Source organism: Hyperolius riggenbachi, chromosome 1, assembly GCF_040937935.1.
Source record: "Hyperolius riggenbachi isolate aHypRig1 chromosome 1, aHypRig1.pri, whole genome shotgun sequence".
Lineage (NCBI taxonomy): Eukaryota > Metazoa > Chordata > Amphibia > Anura > Hyperoliidae > Hyperolius > Hyperolius riggenbachi.
Genome location: NC_090646.1, coordinates 645,798,985 through 645,818,617, shown reverse-complemented (window position 1 = coordinate 645,818,617; position 19,633 = coordinate 645,798,985). Strand labels below are relative to the sequence as shown.

General features: G+C 46.3%; 1 protein-coding gene across 3 annotated transcripts in view; it reads left to right on the top strand.

Moving 5' to 3' along the window:
* LOC137560605 (acyl-coenzyme A amino acid N-acyltransferase 2-like) overlaps nt 1–19,633 on the top strand; it is a 62,053-nt gene that overhangs the window by 19,490 nt on the left and 22,930 nt on the right. For 2 of the 3 annotated variants that reach the window (XM_068271877.1, XM_068271876.1), the window contains 2 exons: nt 8,247–8,449; nt 13,395–13,991. In XM_068271877.1, coding sequence (XP_068127978.1) covers nt 8,247–8,449; nt 13,395–13,991 — 800 coding nt within the window. Of the gene's footprint in view, nt 1–8,246; nt 8,450–13,394; nt 13,992–19,633 lie in introns of those variants that run through there. The other variant, XM_068271878.1, reaches the window with a different exon arrangement.

The following is a 19,633-nucleotide window of genomic DNA, read 5'->3' as shown; positions in this document are numbered from 1 at the left end:
GACCCCCAACAAGACAAATTCAGCAATCATGAGGCCCCTATCAAGACAAATTCAGAAATCATTAGGCCCCCAACAAGACAAATTCAGCAATCATGAGGCCCCCAACATGACAAAGTCAGCAAGCGTGAGGCCCCCAACAAGACAAATTCAGCAATCATGAGGCCCCCAACAAATCATGAGGCACCCAACAAGACAAATTCAGCAATCTTGAGGCCAACAACAAGACAAATTCAGCAGTCATGAGGCACATAAATAGACAGCATTTCACATAAATAGGCAGAATGCCCCCTTAATAACAATAACAATAATATTTATATAGCGCTTTTCTCCCTGGGGACTCAAAGCGCTGTGACCCTGCATTATGCAGTCTCAAAGGCTAGGGAAAAGAGGTGAGTTTTTAGCCTTTTTTTAAAGCTGTCCAGAGAAGGAGCCTCTCGTACTGATTGTGGAAGTGAGTTCCATAGAGTAGGGGCTGCATAGGAAAAGGCCCGAGCACCAAATGTTAAGTGTATCCTGGGAATAACCAGCTTCATCTTGTTGGCAGAGCGGAGGGTGCGTGGAGGGGCATAAAGTTCCAATAGATCCGCTATGTATTTGGGTCCCATGTGGTGTAGAGCCTTGAATGTCAGCAGGCAGATCTTAAAATTGATTCTCCATTTTACTGGCAACCAGTGAAGAGTTTGCAGTACTGGGGTGATGTGTGAGCTGCGGGGGGCATTGGCTAGGAGTCTGGCTGCAGCATTCTGTACTAGCTGTAAGGGGCGCAGAACCTTATCTGTAGATCCGATTAACAGGGCGTTGCAGTAGTCTAGGCGGGAGGATACAAATGCGTGAACCAGGGCAGGTAGGTCTTCAGCTGGGATAAGGTGTTTGATTTTCGCTATATTTCTTAGATGGAAGAAGGAAGACTTGACAACAGCTGATACCTGCTGTCTGAGTTTTAGATTTCCATCCAGGATCACCCCAAGGTTTCGCACAGAGTCTTTATACTGTACAGTATCTCCCCCAATTGCTAGTTTGAGGTGGTGAGCGTTTTGAACTTTATCCATCATGTGTGGACCACCTACCACCAACACCTCTGTTTTGTCAGAGTTCAGCCTCAGCCAGCTGGTGTTCATCCAATTTTGTAAATCCACTAGACACGCATTTATGGATGCTGATGGGTCTTGGGTTCCAGGCTTGAAGGACAGATACAGTTGTGTGTCATCTGCATAACAATGGTATCCTAAACCATAGTTCTGGATTATTTTGCCCAGTGGGAGCATGTAGACTGCAAAGAGTAATGGTGATAGTACAGAACCCTGTGGAACTCCATAGGCAAGTGGCACTGGATTAGAGTAGAGTGTGCCCAGACATACTTGCTGTGTCCTGCCAGATAGGAAGGTCTGAAACCAGCTAAGAACAGTACCCCTTAGGCCACAGTAATTCTTCAGTCGCTGGATTAGTATTTCATGATCCACAGTATCAAATGCTGCTGACAAGTCAAGAAGAATCAGAATTGAGCAATCACCCTTGTCCCTTGCAGTAAGTAGATCATTCATTACTCGGACTAATGCTGTTTCAGTGCTGTGCCTTTTCCTGAATCCTGACTGAAAAGTATCAAAGATGTTGTTATCTGTAAGCCTGACTTCTAGCTGGTTGGCGACTGCTTTCTCGATAACTTTTGATAGGAATGGTAAGTTCGCCACAGGTCTGTAGTTGGTTACAGAATCAGGATCTAGTGATGGTTTCTTCAGGAGGGGTTTTATGATTGCTTTCTTTAGTTCTTCTGGGAAAAGTCCACTTTGCAAGGAGCACTGAGTGATTTTGTGAAGTGCTGGCCTGAACAGCGCTGGGCACTGCATTAAGGATCCAGTTGGGCCAGGATCCAGGTCGCAGGTAGTGGGGCGGAGACTTTGAATGAGAATTCCAAAATCTTCTACACTCAGAGTGTCAAAGACTTGCCATGGTGGTACGGTAGTAGGCATATGCAACGTCCAGTGGTCAATTGATGTTGGTGTAATGCTGGCACGGATGGTAGACACCTTGTTTGTGAAGAAGGCAGAGAATTCTTCACACCTTTCCCTGGAGTATGTGGTTGGGGCTTTTAGGCAGGAAGGATTGCAGAGTGATTCCACTGTGTGGAACAGTTGAGCAGCTCTGTTGTTGGCTGTAGATATTTTGTGCGAGATAAAGTCTGATTTTTTCTTGGTTATTGCTTGTTGGTATTGTCTGAGGTGTTGAACTAGGCTAGATTTGTGCTCCCCAGTCCCTGATTTACGCCAATGTCTTTCTAGTCTGCGCCCTTTCTTTTTTAGATCCATGATGGTTTAGTCAAACCAATTAGCTTTCTGCTTTTTGGTTGCTGATTTGGTGCGCCATGGGGCAATACTGTCAAGTGTTTCATATATCGTGTTGTTGTACTGGGTTACTAGAGAGTTTGGGTCCATTTGACTGTGGAGCAGATTTGTAAAATCCAGGTTGGCAGTTATCCTCTCCGGTGTTAATTTACTCAGGGGACGGGTTTTGATTGTTTCTTTAGGGAGCTGCTTGATAGGGTGATGTTCAATAGTAAACTGTATTATGTGATGGTCTGACCACACCACTGGGGTTACTGTTATGTTACTAATGTCCATTCCGAGGTGGAACAGTAAGTCTAGCGTATGCCCTCCTCTGTGGGTAGCTGATTTTACAACTTGTGTGAAGCCTAGTCCACCCATGAGATTTATTAGTTCATTTGCATCTTGTGATTGAGTGTTATCAGCCCGGATGTTGAAGTCACCAAGGATGATCCATCTCGGATAAGACAGAGCCAGCATGGCCAGAAGTTCTGAGAATTCCTGTAGGAATGGGTCAGCATCTCCGGGGGGACGATAAACCACTAAAATTTTGAAGCCTTTACCAGCTGAGATCTGGGCACCTATACATTCAAAGGACTTTGTTAAGCCAACATTCAGGGCCCTGAGCTGCAGAGTTGTTTTGCCACAAATTGCTACACCCCCTCCTCTGCGGTCTCGTCTTCCCTCACTTAGGACTGAGTAATTGTATGGGATGGTTGCCTCCAATGTGGGGCCCGCATTGGCATCAATCCAGGTTTCAGTGATGCATGAAAAATCGCATGTCTGAATAAGGTCCGCAATAATGGCTGTCTAATATGGTAGACACCTCTCACCTGGCTTCTGAATTCTCCTCTACTGGCTGCTGTACCTGGCAATACTGTTTTGGGCTGGATTGGGGATGATGTGTGAGCTGAAAGGCCTGGCAGTGATGCTGTGGCCTGGCTGGCGGTGATGCGGTGGCCCATGTTGGGGCTGGGTTGGCTGGCAGTGATGCTGGGCTGTGCTTGGCTTGTTGAAGTAAATGCTGGCCTGACTGGTGGTGATGCTGTGGCCTTTTTGATAGTGATTCTGGGCTGGTTGGCTGGTGGTGATGCTGGGCTGGCTGGCCTGGATAGTTTAGGTAGCGACAGGTGCCCCCTAGTTAAGGTAGCGCCAGGAGTACCCCAGTTTAGGTAGTAACAGGAGCCCCCCAGTTCAGTTAGTGACAGGAGCCCCCCAGTGTAGGCAGTGACAGGAGCCCCCAGTTTAGGTAGTGACATGCACCCCCCAGTTAGGTAGTGACAGGCACCCCCCAGTTAGGTAGTGAGTGACAGTGACCCCCAGTTGGGTAGTGAGTGACAGCAGGGACCACCAGTTGGGTAGTGAGTGAAAGCAGGGACCCCCAGTTGGGTAGTGAGTGACAGCAGGGACCCCCAGTTAGATAGTGAGTGACAGCAGGGACCCCCAGTTAGATAGTGAGTGACAGCAGGGACCCCCAGTTAGATAGTGAGTGACAGCAGGGACCCCCAGTTAGATAGTGAGTGACAGCAGGGACCCCCAGTTAAATAGTGAGTGACAGCAGGGACACCCGTTTAGATAGTGGCAGTAGGGACCCCCAGTTAAATAGTGAGTGACAGCAGGGACCCCCAGTTAAATAGTGAGTGACAGCAGGGACCCCCCGTTTAGATAGTGAGTGACAGCAGGGATCCCCGTTTAGATAGTGAGTGACAGCAGGGACCCCCGTTAGGTAGTGAGTGACAGCAAGGACCCCTGCTAGGTAGTGAGTGAAAGCAGGGACCCCAAAGTTAAATAGTGAGTGACAGCAGGGACCCCCGTTAGGTAGTGAGTGACAGCAGGGACCCCCGTTAGGTAGTGAGTGACAGCAGGGACCCCCAGTTAAATAGTGAGTGACAGCAGGGACCCCCGTTAGGTAGTGAGTGACAGCAGGGACCCCCGTTAGGTAGTGAGTGACAGCAGGGACCCCCAGTTAAATAGTGAGTGACAGCAGGGACCCCCGTTAGGTAGTGAGTGACAGCAGAGACCCCAGTTAAGTAGTGAGTGACAGCAGGGACCCCCGTTAGGTAGTGAGTGACAGCAGGGACCCCCATTAGGTAGTGAGTGAGTGACAGGGACCCCCGTTAGGTAGTGAGTGACAGGCGCGCTCCCCACCCAACCTACCTTGCCGCGTCAGACCTCAGGATCAGTGGGTGACCCGACCAGATAGAGCGGGCGCCGGGCACAAATATGCGGAAGTGATGTCACTTCCGCATATCAGCGGTGTCTGCTAGGTCCTAGCGCCCGCTCTATCTGGTCGCCCCGCGTGGATCGAGGTCTGAATGGCAGCAGGGACAGCGAAGCGGAGCAAGGCAGAGCGGGGCAGCGGCGGCCGGGAGATCCGTGGCACCCCAGGACAGATTGGGGGCATGGGCCCCCCCAAAATAGGGCTAGCGACGCCCCTGATTGAGTGACTGTATGTCAAGGTTATAAACAGTGGGTGAAGCCAAAAATGGCTATCTTTGTACATGGGAAAATATAAACTGCAGCCATTCTTACACTGTTATTGACAGGGTTCTCAAACTTGACACAGTTGGTCACAGGGTGACTGGGATTAATATTCAGAAAAGTGTGTGGAGCCTACAACAGCCAATCAAAACTCACCTATTGATTTTCAAGGGGAATATTTACATTGCTGCTATTCTTACACTGTTAATGGCAGAGGCCTCAAACCTGCTCGTCGGTCATTAAGTGACATTTAAAGGATGAGAAAAAGAGGGAACACCAAGAGCCCAATATAGTGTAGTATGTACTGGTAATGTATAATTGGAAGAGTAATAATATTAATTTGTGAGTATTAATATTTAATACTCACAAACCAGGGTTACCAATTAGGCAACCACTGTCAAAGCAGGTGGGGAGATTGTCCTGACCCCACTCAGGATTAAAAAGTCGCTCTCTGTAGTAGAAGAAGGAAGGATACAACCCTCCACCAAGGGTGGACTTGATGTAGATAATAGGATAACAGAGGCACCAACAGGATAAAAAACACTAAAAGAACTTAAAAACCCATCTTGGTAATAGAGGAGGTAGTGGTGGACTTACCTCCTCCAAGCAGAATGCTGTAGAAAGTGAGTTCCGCACGATGTCGGTAGAGTCAAACGGCTTTATTTAAATCAACACATAAGGCCTAAAATCCAACACCACATGCTGACATGTTTCGGACGTTGCACATCCTTAATCATAGCATTCCTCCAATGCAGAACATACAACTGTGGATTTTCAGTCAAAACAATTTTATTGGATACTCCAAATAAAGTGCAACGCGTTTCACGGGGTACAAACCTGCTTCATCAGGCAATAACAGATAGGAGTAAACAGCATCTACCAGTATCCTCAACTCTGAATTGTTTTGACTGAAAATCCACAGTCGTATGTTCTGCTTGGAGGATGTAAGTCCACCACTACCTCCTCTATTACCAAGATGGGTTTTTAAGTTCTTTTAGTAGTAAGTGACTTGTATGTTTATATTTTGTAATAAAGATTAGGTGTCATAATTTTATAACAACCTGGCTATGCAGGAGGTTAGAGATCTTTGTATCTTTAAATTTTAATTGTCTGATGTGCTCTCCTGGGGCACACGCCCTGAGGGGCGGTACCTGGAGAGTATATATATCTAGTTAAGATTTCAGTTCTGTTACATAGGGTTGCCAGGTGTCCGGTTTTAGACCGGACAGTCCGATTTTTGGCCGCTGTGTCCTGTCCAAAAAGGCATGTTAAACCGGACAATTAAGATGTCCGGCTTTATGCCTTTTGCCCATGCCCGTTTCTAGCCCCAGCAGCCAGGGAGGGAGCGCTGTATACAACATACCTCCCTGGCTCCAAGCGCTGCTCTCTCGCCGCCGGTCTTCTCCTCTCGGCATACACGCTTATACACACGCTGCTTCCTGTTTAGCCGGAAGCAGCGTATGTATACGCGTGTAGGCAGATGGGAGAAGACCGGCGACGAGAGAGCAGCGCTTGGAGCCAGGGAGGTATGTTGTATACAGCGCTCCCTCCCTGGCTGCTGCTGCTCACTATACATCTGAGGGGGGAGCACGGAGGGCGGCCCGGGAGAGGGAGGGAGAGGTCGGGTTGCCCTCCCCGCGGCTCCGGCTCCCCCCTCCATTATGGGGGACAGCTACCTATCTAACCTATCCTAGGGGCACCTACCTAATCTAACCTACGCTGGGGGGCAGCTACCTATCTAACCTATCCTGGGGGGCACCTACCTAATCTAACCTACGCTGGGGGGCAGCTACCTATCTAACCTATCCTGGGGGGCACCTACCTAATCTAACCTACGCTGGGGGGCAGCTACCTATCTAACCTATCCTGGGGGGCACCTACCTAATCTAACCTACGCTGGGGGGCAGCTACCTATCTAACCTATCCTGGGGGGCACCTACCTAATCTAACCTACGCTGGGGGGCAGCTACCTAATCTAACCTACACTGGGGGGCAGCTACCTATCTAACTTACACTGGGGGGCAGCTACCTATCTAACCTATACTGGGGGGCACCTACCTAATCTAACCTACGCTGGGGGGCAGCTACCTATCTAACCTATCCTGGGGGGCACCTACCTAATCTAACCTACGCTGGGGGGCACCTACCTAATCTAACCTACACTGGGGGGCAGCTACCTATCTAACTTACACTGGGGGGCAGCTACCTATCTAACCTATACTGGGGGGCACCTACCTAATCTAACCTATGCGGGGGGGCAGCTACCTATCTAACCTATACTAGGGGCACCTGTCTAATCTAGCCTATACTGGAAGGGGGGGCAGCTACCTAATCTAACCTATACTGGGGGGCACCTACCTATCTAACGTATACTGAGGGGCACCTACCTATCTAACCTATACTGGGGTGCAGCTACCTATCTAACCTATACTGGGGGGGGGCATCTATTTATCTAACCTATACTGGGGGCACTTATCTAACCTGTATTGGGGGCACCTACCTACCTAGCTAGCCTATACAGGTGACAACTATACTGGCTACCTATATTGGAGACACCTACCTAAATGACCTATACTGGGGGCACCTACCTATCTAACCTATGCTGGGGGCAACTATTGCATTATTTGCATAGTTTTCCAGTTTTGTAATAGTTTTCTGCTCTGTCTCTTATTATGTGCATTTACTGGTGAAAAGCGGTCTCTTATTATGTGCATTTACTGGTGAAAAGTGGTCTCTTATGTGCATGTACTGGTGAGGACAGTTAGTGACATGGCTATGTACTCTGTAATGTGCTGCAGAAGATGTCAGTGCGATATAAATACTTTTAAAAACATTTTTTAAAAAGCCCATTGCTTAGCCCCACTCTACAGAAAAGTGCGCTTCTGACTCCCCCCCTAACTCCACCCCCTGTCCGGTTTTCTCCATCAGCCGACCTGGCAACCCTAGTTCTGTAAGGCTATAAGTAAGGACACTTAGTCCGAAACATGTCAGCCACTTTTGCTGTACCTGTGATCCTTAAACAAAAACCTTTTGGACTTTTCTAAACCTGGGAGTGTGCGGACTTCATCATATCCATGTTACAGTTCCTGCAACTTGGCTTCCAGCACCTCCTATTTGGTTTAGAGGTTGAGCAGTGTTTTTCCACTGACATCGTTTAATGTTGTGATGTCTCACCTAACTATTGTACAGTGCTGCGTAATATGTTAGCGCTTCATGCATAAAGTTTAATAATAATTATAAGAAGCAAGCTAATTGGTAATATAAAATTACTGATATTCTACCTATCGGCAACAGCCAGCGCCCTATTTATCATACATACACATTGAATGGACTCCTACCCATATGTAGTAGAACTTTTTTCATAAAGTGCGCTGGCAGTCTACGTCAACAGTGATTAACAGGTACCAACAAACAAGTATTGGACTAACGTTTTGTTGATCTATTTAGGTGAAGGCCCGTTCCAAGGAGTTGTTGATCTGTTTGGGGGTTTTGGAGGCCTTGTAGAGTTTCGAAGCAGCCTTCTGGCCAGTCGTGGGTTTGCAGCTCTGGCTTTGGCTTATTTTGCTTATGAAGATTTGCCAAAGACGACCAACAGTCTAGATCTAACATATTTTGAAGAAGCTACTGAATTTTTAAGGAATCATCCAAAAGTAAGTCAAATATGTAATAGTACATGCTGTTCCCACAGTAGGCTTAACAGAAATGACATAACAAGGGATGTATTTGTATCTCTTTATGGTCTGTTCCATGAATCTCTCTCTTTACTGTTCAGTCATTGCCCCAGACTACAGAGTCTCCTGATGACTAAAGTTAGAAATTAGCTGATTACCGCCTGATGTGGCAAAACGATCTGCCAGGCAAGGTGTTCTTTCTGCGTAATTTAACTTGCACCTGTCAGGTTTATCTCTTCTCTCCCGACACCGCTTGTCACACGGCTGCAGAAAGCCAGTAACTGTTTAGCAGCAGCTTTAGCATAGCAACATTCAACAAAGGGATTGAAAACCTTACATACGATGAATGTTTAAATAAAGAAGGTGATTATGTCGAGAAATATTCAAAAGATACAGTAAGTCCGATCCAATTCACCTTTTCTCATAAGTTTTCTCCTAAGTGATATTTTCACACCTTATCAGGAATTGCCCTTTAGGCTACCAGCAGGCAAGAAAATATGCGGAATAATTTTGATAGTATTTTTTCACCTACTTTTGGCACTTTTTCAATGGCAGAATGCTGAAACGTTATTTTAAACAGCAGGCAAAAAATTATTTCCTAAGAGAAAACGTAGGAGAAAAAGGGAATTGAATAAAGGCCAGTGGCCCATATGCAATTCACTTTTTCTCCTGAGTTTTCACCTAGGTGAGATTTTCACACTTTGATATAAAATGCCCATTTAACAACCAGCAAGCAGGAAAAATCTCAAAATATTTTTGATAGTACTTTTTCACTTACCTTTGCAAAAAGTTATTTTAAAGAGAAGATGACAAATTATCTTCTAGGAGAAGACTCAGGGGTTTTCTAACAAGAACTTTTTTTAAAATCTATTTTTACTACCTTGGCACTGAGGTTAGCTGCTCCTATATGTTATGGATTTGGCCAGCCAATACGCAAAGCGGCCTGCATCCTCACATCTGTCTGCAGGGAGGGCAGCCTGTGCCAACACTCTCTCCCTCCCTGCTGTGTGTGCGCACGTCTCCGGCTTTCATAGTTACATAGTTACATAGTTACATAGTTATTTTGGTTGAAAAAAGACATACGTCCATCGAGTTCAACCAGTATAAAGTACAACACCAGCCTGCTCCCTCACATATCCCTGTTGATCCAGAGGAAGGCGAAAAAACCCTTACAAGGCATGGTCCAATTAGCCCCTAAAGGGAAAAATTCCTTCCCGACTCCAGATGGCAATCAGATAAAATCCCTGGATCAACATCATTAGGCAAGTAATTGTAGCCATGGATGTCTTTCAACGCAAGGAAAGCATCTAAGCCCCCTTTAAATGCAGGTATAGAGTTTGCCATAACGACTTCCTGTGGCAATGCATTCCACATCTTAATCACTCTTACTGTAAAGAACCCTTTCCTAAATAAATGGTTAAAACGTTTTTCCTCCATGCGCAGATCATGTCCTCTAGTCCTTTGAGAAGGCCTAGGGACAAAAAGCTCATCCGCCAAGGTATTATATTGCCCTCTGATGTATTTATACATGTTAATTAGATCCCCTCTAAGGCGTCTTTTCTCTAGACTAAATAAACCCAGTTTATCTAACCTTTCTCGATAAGTGAGACCTTCCATCCCACGCATCAATTTTGTTGCTCGTCTCTGCACCTGCTCATTGCCGCACATGTCTCCAGCTGTCATCGCAGCCTGTTTTAGGCCCCGTTCACATCACAAACGCGGATGGCCATACGTGCGGAACGCGTTCGGACCGCAATGCGTACGAACGCACGCCATCCGCATTTGTGTGCGTTGCGTGGCTGATCCCATCACTGAAAAGTGAATGGGACAGCCATGCGTTTTTACAAAAAATGCATGCAGCATGCGTTCCCGGACCGCATGCAGTGTGAACATCAGACATTGCACTCTATGCAATGTCTGATGTCGTGTGTGTCGGCCACCTGCACGCGTTTCCAAAACGCGGCTGGAAACGCGTGCAGTGTGAACAGGGCCTTACAGCAGCAAATACCAGCGACACATGCTGCAATAAAAGTCCACCGAGATACACAGAAGGGAAGAGTACAGTATAGGCGCACTGGACAGGCAGCCCTGCAGACAGAGGTAAGAGGAGGGGGCAAGAGGCAGGGAGAGGAGACAGACGGAGATACTACTTGCTTAGCAGTTGGAAACAACTGTTGTTTTCCACAATGCAACAAGGTTTACAGACAGGAAACTGTTAAGGCCATGGCCCTGACATCACACTGTGGGAGGGGATTCACTACAATATCAGCCACATAGATGGCCCCAATGATCTATTCAATAAAAGGTAAAGGTTTATCATGGGAAAGGGGGTATCAGCATCCTCCTTCACGTCCGCCTAACTACCTGTGACCTGGATCCTGGCCCAACACAGTTCATGTTGAACTGCCCCGACCTGTTCGTACCGGTATTCCTCAAAATTGTTAACTGTTCCTTACAATCAGGGATATTTCCTGCTTTACTGAAGGAAGCAATCATCAGGCCTCTCCTCAAAAAACCCTCCCTGGACCCAGATGCAATGACCAGCTACAGACCTGTCTCTAACCTCCCCTTTCTGGGCAAGCTAATTGAAAAAGCTGTATACCTCCAGCTAGAAGCCAGAATCCTACAAAATAACAGTTATGACCCATTCCAGTCTGGCTTCAGGAAACACCACAGCACTGAAACTGCCCTCATCCAAATATGCAACCACCTGCTCATGGCAAGAGACAGAGGAGAGTGCTCGATCCTCATACTGCTAGACCTTTCTGCAGCCTTTGACACAGTTGACCATGACATCTTGATAAACAGGCTACAGGAATACTGCGGCATTGATGGCATAGTACTTCAGTGGTTCCAATCCTTCTTGAGTGGCAGAACCCACAAAGTGTCTATGGGGCCCTTCCTGTCCACCCCTGTAACACTTAAGTATGGGGTGCCCCAGGGCTCAATCCTCTCTCCCCTGCTTTTCACGATTTACATGCTACCGTTGGGAAAACTAATCCAAAAACATGGCCTGACATACCACTGCTATGCAGACGACACCCAACTATATCTTTCCTTCAAGCCTGGTGTGACAGACCCAACTCTAACTATAAACGCCTGCTTACGTGAACTACAGCAATGGATGAATGACAACTGGCTGAAACTAAATGCAGACAAAACTGAAGTCCTTCTGATTGGAGGGCAGAGCATGATAACAAAACAACTTAACTTGCAGTCTTCACCACTGGGAATAGGAGGCACGGATCTACGCAGCTCTGATCATGTGCGTAGCCTGGGAGTTCTAATTGATGGGGATTTAAACTTCAGAACTCAAATCTCTGCTGTGGTGAAATCATCCTATTTTCACCTGAAGAACATTGCAAAAATCAAGCACCTCATACCCCCAGAAGATCTGCCAACCTTAGTCCACGCCTTCATCACATCCCGACTGGACTACTGCAATGCTCTCTACACTGGCCTTCCAAAAAAGGTCTTGTACCGCCTACAGCTGATACAGAATACTGCTGCCAGACTGCTAACCAACCAACCCCGTCACTGCCACATAACGCCAGTCCTGCATTTCCTTCACTGGCTACCTATAGAATGGAGGGTCCTATTCAAGATCGGTCTACTGACATTTAAATCCCTGAATAATCTAGGCACTGGATACATGAAAGATATGTTACAGCTGCGTAGAAATCCCCGCATTCTCAGATCCACAGGTTCTAATAATCTAGTCATACCCAGAGTCCACTTGGAAACTTTTGGTCCCAGAGCCTTCTGTCATGCTGCCCCTATGTTTTGGAACTCCTTACCTCAACAGATCAGGGCAGCCCCATCCCTGGACGTGTTTAAATCCAGACTGAAAACCCACCTGTTCAGTCTGGCATTTGCAGAAATATAACTTTTGTTGTGTGAATACTTCATCCTACTAATTACTGAATCTGAGAGAGCCTAAGCGCTTTGAGTTCTATGGGAGAAAAGCGCTATAGAAATGTTATTGTATTATATTATTGTATTATCAGATACTGATTGGGATGAAGTTCAATCCTTTGTTACCAGGGCCGGTTTAAGCAACAATGGGGCCCCAGGGCAAAATAAACCTGGGGGGGGGGGCCCCCTAACAGATACCCCGGAGCAAAAATTGGCATTAAGGGACCTTTTTTGCAGCTGGTATAGTCAGGGTTTGAAGCCCCAATCGGTCGGAGCTCCACATTCTGGCTACCCCAGCCTGCATGGGGGACAAGGGGTTAAAAAGTTTCAGGAGGGGGGACCCTACATAATTAAAAAAAAAAAATTCCCACACTCTAAACATAAAAAAAATTGGGAAAATTGGAAAAAAAATGCCAGGGATCTCCATGCAGCCATATTGCGGCTGTATAGCAATCCCTGGGCAAAGCGCTGCGGCTGTGTATGGACCCCCTGGAAACCCTGTCAGGAAATGTATTGCTCTTTTTTGATACATGTAAAATTACACTACCGTTAGGTACTAAAAGTGACATTTACCGCATTTAAAAGTATACTTTTTTGCTTCGAAACTTTAAAATCGATTTTCTCAAAAACTATAGGGTCTTTTTGAAAAATTGCTTTTTCCTCTTATTTCCAATGATCTCCTTAACATATCCTGCAAATTTAGGGTTTCTAGAATTTAAGGTGGATTTGCTATTAACCATTAAAGTCAGCTGGTTTTTAAATGTGTATTTTTTTTCCTTTGAAACTTTAAAATCGATTTTCTCAAAAACTATAAGGTCGATTTGAAATTTTTTTACTCTTGTAGCCACTGGGGGACCCTACAAGCTCCGGGGCCCTGGGGCAGCTGCCTCCTTTGCCTCTATGGTAGCGCCGGCCCTGTTTGTTACAGATCCTTTAATCCCTAAGTTACGTCCAATAAAGATCCCTATTAAAACTATAAATGCTTCTGACTAATCTGTATTTGATTCAGGTCTCCAGAGGTGGAATTGGAGTACTCGGGGTGAGCAAAGGAGGTGAAGTAGCATTGGCCATGGCATCTTATCTGCCCCAGGTTGCAGCAACTGTCTGCATCAATGGAACCGTAGCAGCCTCTGGTAATACCATCAACTATGGGGATCTTGTCCTCCCTGGAATCCCCTTCCAGACTGAGAAGACTCTTTTTACTCACAATGGAATTTGCAATGCTTTTCACCTAAGTGGAGACCCATCAAAACCAGAAAACCAGGCCAACATGCTTCCTGTGGAGAAGGCAAGAGGTCCCGTCCTCTTCCTGGTTGGAAACAAAGATGGGATCTGTGACAGCTTATATTTTGCTAAGATATCATCAGCCAGAGCAGAAAAGCATGGCAAGAAGGATGTCTACATAGAAAGTTTCCCTGGAGCTGGACACCTCCTAGAGCCACCCTGTTCCCCGTTCTGTCCTGTGTCTCGATCTGCTACAGTTGCAATTCCCATAATTTGGGGAGGGGAGCTCATAGCACACTGCCGAGCCCAGGAGATCAGCTGGTCAATAATACGCGACTTTCTGCATAATAATATTCCATGCTCTAGGGAGAATAAACTATGAAAAAAACTTGGTCAATAGCAATATCTGAATTTTTCATGTTCACTGATTCATTTGTTGTTGTTTTTTTGTTTTGTTTCACAAAAAAATTTTATGAAATTTTCAATACAAAATAGATAAACATTTCAGTTTGAAAGTGCGTCTTACAATATCGCAAATAACACAAGTTAAGTGCAAAGTACAATAGGGTCTGCAAAGGCAGAAATTACTACACATGAACAAATCTCAGATGCCAGCAGCTATAAGGCAACATGTACTGGCATCATAACAGTCAACATTTGTCTAACCAAAAATTTCTATATATAAAAGCCACTATAAGTTTTAGTGGCTTGTGTGCTCAAGACAACTTGTACCATACAGCAAATCAGGTAGCCTGGGTATCTAAATAGTGTGATTTTTCTTCATTAAAATTTAAGCACAGACTACGTGGACAGTGTAGCTAATGTGTTGCGCACTGTGGTGGGCAGATGGGACAGTACCATCCGGAAAGAACTGGAAAAAGAGAAGAATGGGAAAGAGGGGAGACAGTGGAAGGGGGGGGGGGGGGGGGGTACCAAGTCCTCCAGACTCCACTCAAGGTGTTGGACATTATTGGAGCTCATCACTCAAATTCAGGCTACTGAATAATCCTGCTATCCTATACTTCAGTGAGAGAGGCTGGAAGCCAATGAGTGTAGTGTGTAAAATATGGTTTCCAAATTTTCACGAATTGCGGTAGCGTTTCCTCCACAATGGGCTTCATTCTATCAAAGCATAGTGCGTGGCTAAGATTTGTTTTAAAAGAGCTAAAATTTACTGAATGAGTCCTCCAGTAACATGCAATCACCCTCTTAGCGGCCAAACAGATATGCATTAACAGTTTATATTGAGGATTTGATAGATCTGGAGGTCTCAAACCCAGCAGGGCTACCTTGGGAAGTTGAGGGACTTGCAGTCTAATTGTGGAATATATTACCTGGTAGACTCTGGACTAGAATCTGCGCACCTTTGGGCATGACCACCACACATGTAGGTGAGAACCCCTTTGACCCCATGCCCTGAAACACAAGCCCTTATTACTGGGGTTGAATTTCTCTATGCGGGTCAGTGCAAGATACCAGCGCATTAATACCTTGTATTGGGTCTCAATCACAGCAGAGCTAATAGAAAAGCTTGGGGTACTCTTCCACATATGCATCAAGTCCTCCATCTCTAGGATGGTGCCCATTTCTTGTTCCCATCTAGTAATGTAAAGTGGTTTTTGAAGATTATTGGGGGAGATTGTATTCTTGTAGAGAAGGGAAATGAGGCCTGGAGGGCCTGGGTCTGAGGCGCAAATATGCTCAAAGGCTGTCCTGGTAAGTAAAGATTCATAGGACCTGAAATATTTCCTGATAAAATGGGAGATCTGTAAATATCTGTATAGTCCTGCATCTGGGATTCGTTTGTGCTCTTTTAAAGAGGCGAATGATTTAACTGATTTATCAGTTACCATGCTGTAAATTGTAGTTAGACCGTTTAGACGCCACCATTTAAAGGCAGAGGGGCTCTGCAAGCCAGGGAGGAAATCCGGATGCCCTAAGAAAGACATCAACGGAAGGTGGAGGGGACTGAAGTCTATCTCTCAACTTAACTTGATTTCAGATGCTCAGTGAGTGTAAAATTATTAAGTTTTTGACAAATTTGCGTTGTACATAGGAAAGCCAAAGGAGGTTACTAATGGCTATTGGGTTGCAGATCGAACTTTCGATATCTCGCCAAATAGGTGGGTGGGTTTCTTCATGCCAAATTGTTAATTGGGAGATTTGCACTGCCTTGTAATAGCTGGCTATATTCTCATTTTTTTTGAGTTTTACCTGTACATGTTACAGCCAGATCCCAAAGTTGGCCACTTTGGGATTTGGCCAGTCAACGTGCAAAGTGGCCGTGCTACTATGGCCAATGGGAGAAGCGGTCCCCTCAAGACTGGATTTCTACTTTTAACGCCCCCATGCCAAGTATGTTAGAACTCTCCTTCCAAGTGGAGCAGTGCCCCTCCTATTCCATATGCAGCCCCCTCTTACATGTGTTACATCCATATACTGCAGCCACTAACTTTCATTGACAACTCTCTTGTACATCAGCTTACCTTTTCATGTATTGCTCCCGATTTGCAGCCTTCTTTTTCATATGTAGCATCCCCTATTTCATGTCCAGGTGCCTCCTTTGGCTGCAGCTGCCCAAGGCCCGGGCCTTTGGTGCCTTTACAGAAATCCGGTCTTGGGTGTCCTGCATCCTCACATCTGTCTGCAGGGAGGGCAGCCTGTGCCTGCACTCTCCCTCCCTGCTGTGTGTGCGCACATGTCTCCAGCTATCATTGCAGCCTGTGTTACAGCAGCAAATACCAGCGACACATGCTGCAATAAAAGCCCACGGAGGCACACAGCAGGGAGGGGGAGAGTACAGGTGCACTAGACAGGCTGCCCTGTATACATCCTCCCTACAGACAGAGGAGAGCAGAGGGGGCAAGGAGAAGGGGGAGGAGCCAGGAAATACAGTGTCCAGAAAAACTTGTGCTGAACATGCTTAAAATTGTGCCGAATGCAATTTGTTCTGCACATTAGCTGAGGTAGCCCGGCCTCTTGCATATTGGGGGGCAGGAACTCTAAGTGGGCAGACTTCAGGTTCAGGCCGTAACATACACATCCTCTATCTCACATGTGTAGCTGTTTCCTGTCGTGCTTTCAATAGTGGCTTTCACAACAACCACAACATTTCAAGAGGCACCGTTACAACATATAGTGGAATGTAACACATTATTCAGCTTATCGGATTTTACGTTAAAGGGAACCTGTAGTGAGAAGATATGGAAGCTGCCATATTTTTTTCCTTTTAAACAATACCAGTTGCTTGGCTGTCCTGCTGATCTCTTTGGCTGCAGAAGGGGCGTTGCTAGTAGTGTTGGGCGAACAGTGTTCGCCACTGTTCGGGTTCTGCAGAACATCACCCTGTTCGGGTGATGTTCGAGTTCGGCCGAACACCTCATGGTGTTCGGCCATTTTAGTTCGGGTTCGCCCGAACAGCTCAATGCCCAGCCGAACAGGCCGAACAGGGCCCCTGTTCGGCCGAATACTGCCCCCCTATGGGGTCGCAGGCATAAGGTGGGAGCATGCCCCTCTCGCGGGGGGGGGGGGGGGTTGAAATTCCCCCCACCCCCTCCGCTAGCGCTCCCCCCTCTGCCCGCTTCCCCATACAAAAATTTTGCGTAAAGTTCAATAGTACCTTCAGTGGCTGGTTGGCACTGTGGTGTGAGTGAGTAGGAGGAGTCCGAGTAGGACGCGTTGAGGCCGGGCAGCGGGCGGTTCAGCGGTAGTACCCTTGTGGTACTTCCGCCCTTTCTCTGACCTCACGTCCTCTACGTGATGACGCATACGAGGGTACGCGTGACGCGTACCCTCGTATGCAGAGGACGTGAGGTCAGAGAACGGCGGAAGTACCACAAGGGTACTACCGCTGAACCGCCCGCTGCCTGGCCTCAACGCGTCCTACTCGGACTCCTCCTACTCACTCACACCACAGTGCCAGCCAGCCACTGAAGGTACTATTGAACTTTACGCAAAATTTTTGTATGGGGAATGGCAGAGGGGGGAGCGCTAGCGGAGGGGGTGGGGGGAATTTCCGACCCCCCTCCCCGCGACCGGGGCATGCTCCCCCCTTATGCCTGCGACCCAGGGCCGGGCCGAGGCATAGGCTGGAGAGGCTCCAGCCTCAGGGCGCAGTGTAGGAGGGGGCGCAGAATTCATTCAGCTGTCATTCCTAATTGTGTTTGAAGCAGAAAGAAATAAGAAAAGGGGATACATGGCAGTGACTGCAAGCCATATAACTAGAGATTAAGGTGTTGGGGAGGTTGTGGGCCCTGTGGCCCTCTTAGTCTAATAGCAATCAGTGTGTGACAGCTGGGGTGGGGGGATGGAGGGGCGCACTTTGGTGTCTCAGCCTTGAGTGCTGGAGGACCTTGTCCCGGCTCTGCTGCGACCCCATAGGGCCCCCAAAAGCGGGATGTTCGGGGGAGTTCGGGGTTCGGGCCGAACATGCCGAACATCTGGCCCATGTTCGGCGAACGGACCCGAACATCCAGGTGTTCGCCCAACACTAGTTGCTAGCCCCAAAGATCAGCTAGCCCCAAATGTCAGGGAAAGCTATGGGGGAACTGCCACATAACCTGGAAGCAGGCCAGCCCTCTCAGCAGATTAGCCAGCACAGAAGCCAGGTAACTACGACTAGTTATGTTTAAGTGACACTGCCTATTTACGTGATATGATGCAATTTTTTTATGTTTATTAACCATTTCAGCCCGCGGGGATTTTTCACCTTATGCATCAGAGCAATTTTCACCTCCCATTCATTCGCTAATAACTTTATCACTACTTATAACAATTTATTGATCGGTATTTTGTTTTCCGACACTAATTAAGCTTTCTTTGGGTGGTACATTTTGCTAAGAATTATTTTTTTATAAATGCATTTTAACAGGATTAATAAGAAAAAATGGCAAAAATTCATTATTTCTCAGGTTTCGTTTATTATAGCTTTAAAATAATCCATGCTACCATAATTAAAACCTATGTATTTTATATGCCCGTTTGTCTTGGTTATGACACCATTTAAGTTTTGTCCCTATCACAATGTATGGCGCCAATATTTTATTTGGAAATAAAGGTGCCTTTTTTTTTCGTTTTGCGTCCATCACTATTTACAAGCTTATCTCAAAAGTTTTTATTGGTTTTGAATATAAAAAGCGATACAACTGTGCAATATCAAAGTGCATTTTACAGATAACAACTTAGTGCAAATTTAAATTCAGTTTAAGGTACAACAGAATCTGCAAAGGCAGGAAGCATTACATATATAAACATTGTGGATATCAGCAGCACTAAGGCAACAATTGCTGATATCCCCAGTCAACAGTTAACTTAATGGGGTAATATTAAAAATAGTAGACCACCGCACAGAAGCGGTGGTTCAAAGATCTTGACAGTTTGTACCTGTCGAATTTTTGTGTAGATCAGGGGTCAAGAGGGTGTTAAAAAATGTTCGTAGTATACCCCCTTCAATTGAATATTTAAAAAGTTCAGACCCTTAGGGAACTATTTATGTTTTTTTTTTTTGTGTGTGTTATTTAATTGTAATTTTTTTTTTCCCCAAAATTTTTTATTTGGATAATATTTTGGTGTGGGAAATAAACAGTTAATTTTTAATGTTATTATATGTGTAAATTGTAATTTAAAAAATATGTAGATGTAGTTTTACTATTTGGCCACAAGATGGCCACCTTGAGTTTTTTTTTTTTTCTCCTTGTGGTTCTCGATCACTGGAAGCACAAGGAGGACGGGGAAACTTTTTTTTTTTGCAGAAAGACTGAAGCCTCTAGTAAGAGCGCTTCGGCTTTTCTGCTGGGGACACGGATCGGTGATCGGGAACCATGTTCCCGTTCACTGATCCCAGGGCTACCGGGGGACAGCACGGAGGCACGGGGCGCGCCGAAGCGCGGCACCGCAGCAGAGCAGCTGCCTGGACGTGAGGATCACGTCCGTCCGGCAGAAATGGTTAATGGAGAGGGGGCTTCATCTAACATTTTGCTGGGCAGGCCTACTTAGACCGCTGTTAAGTTCATGTAAAGTTTTTTG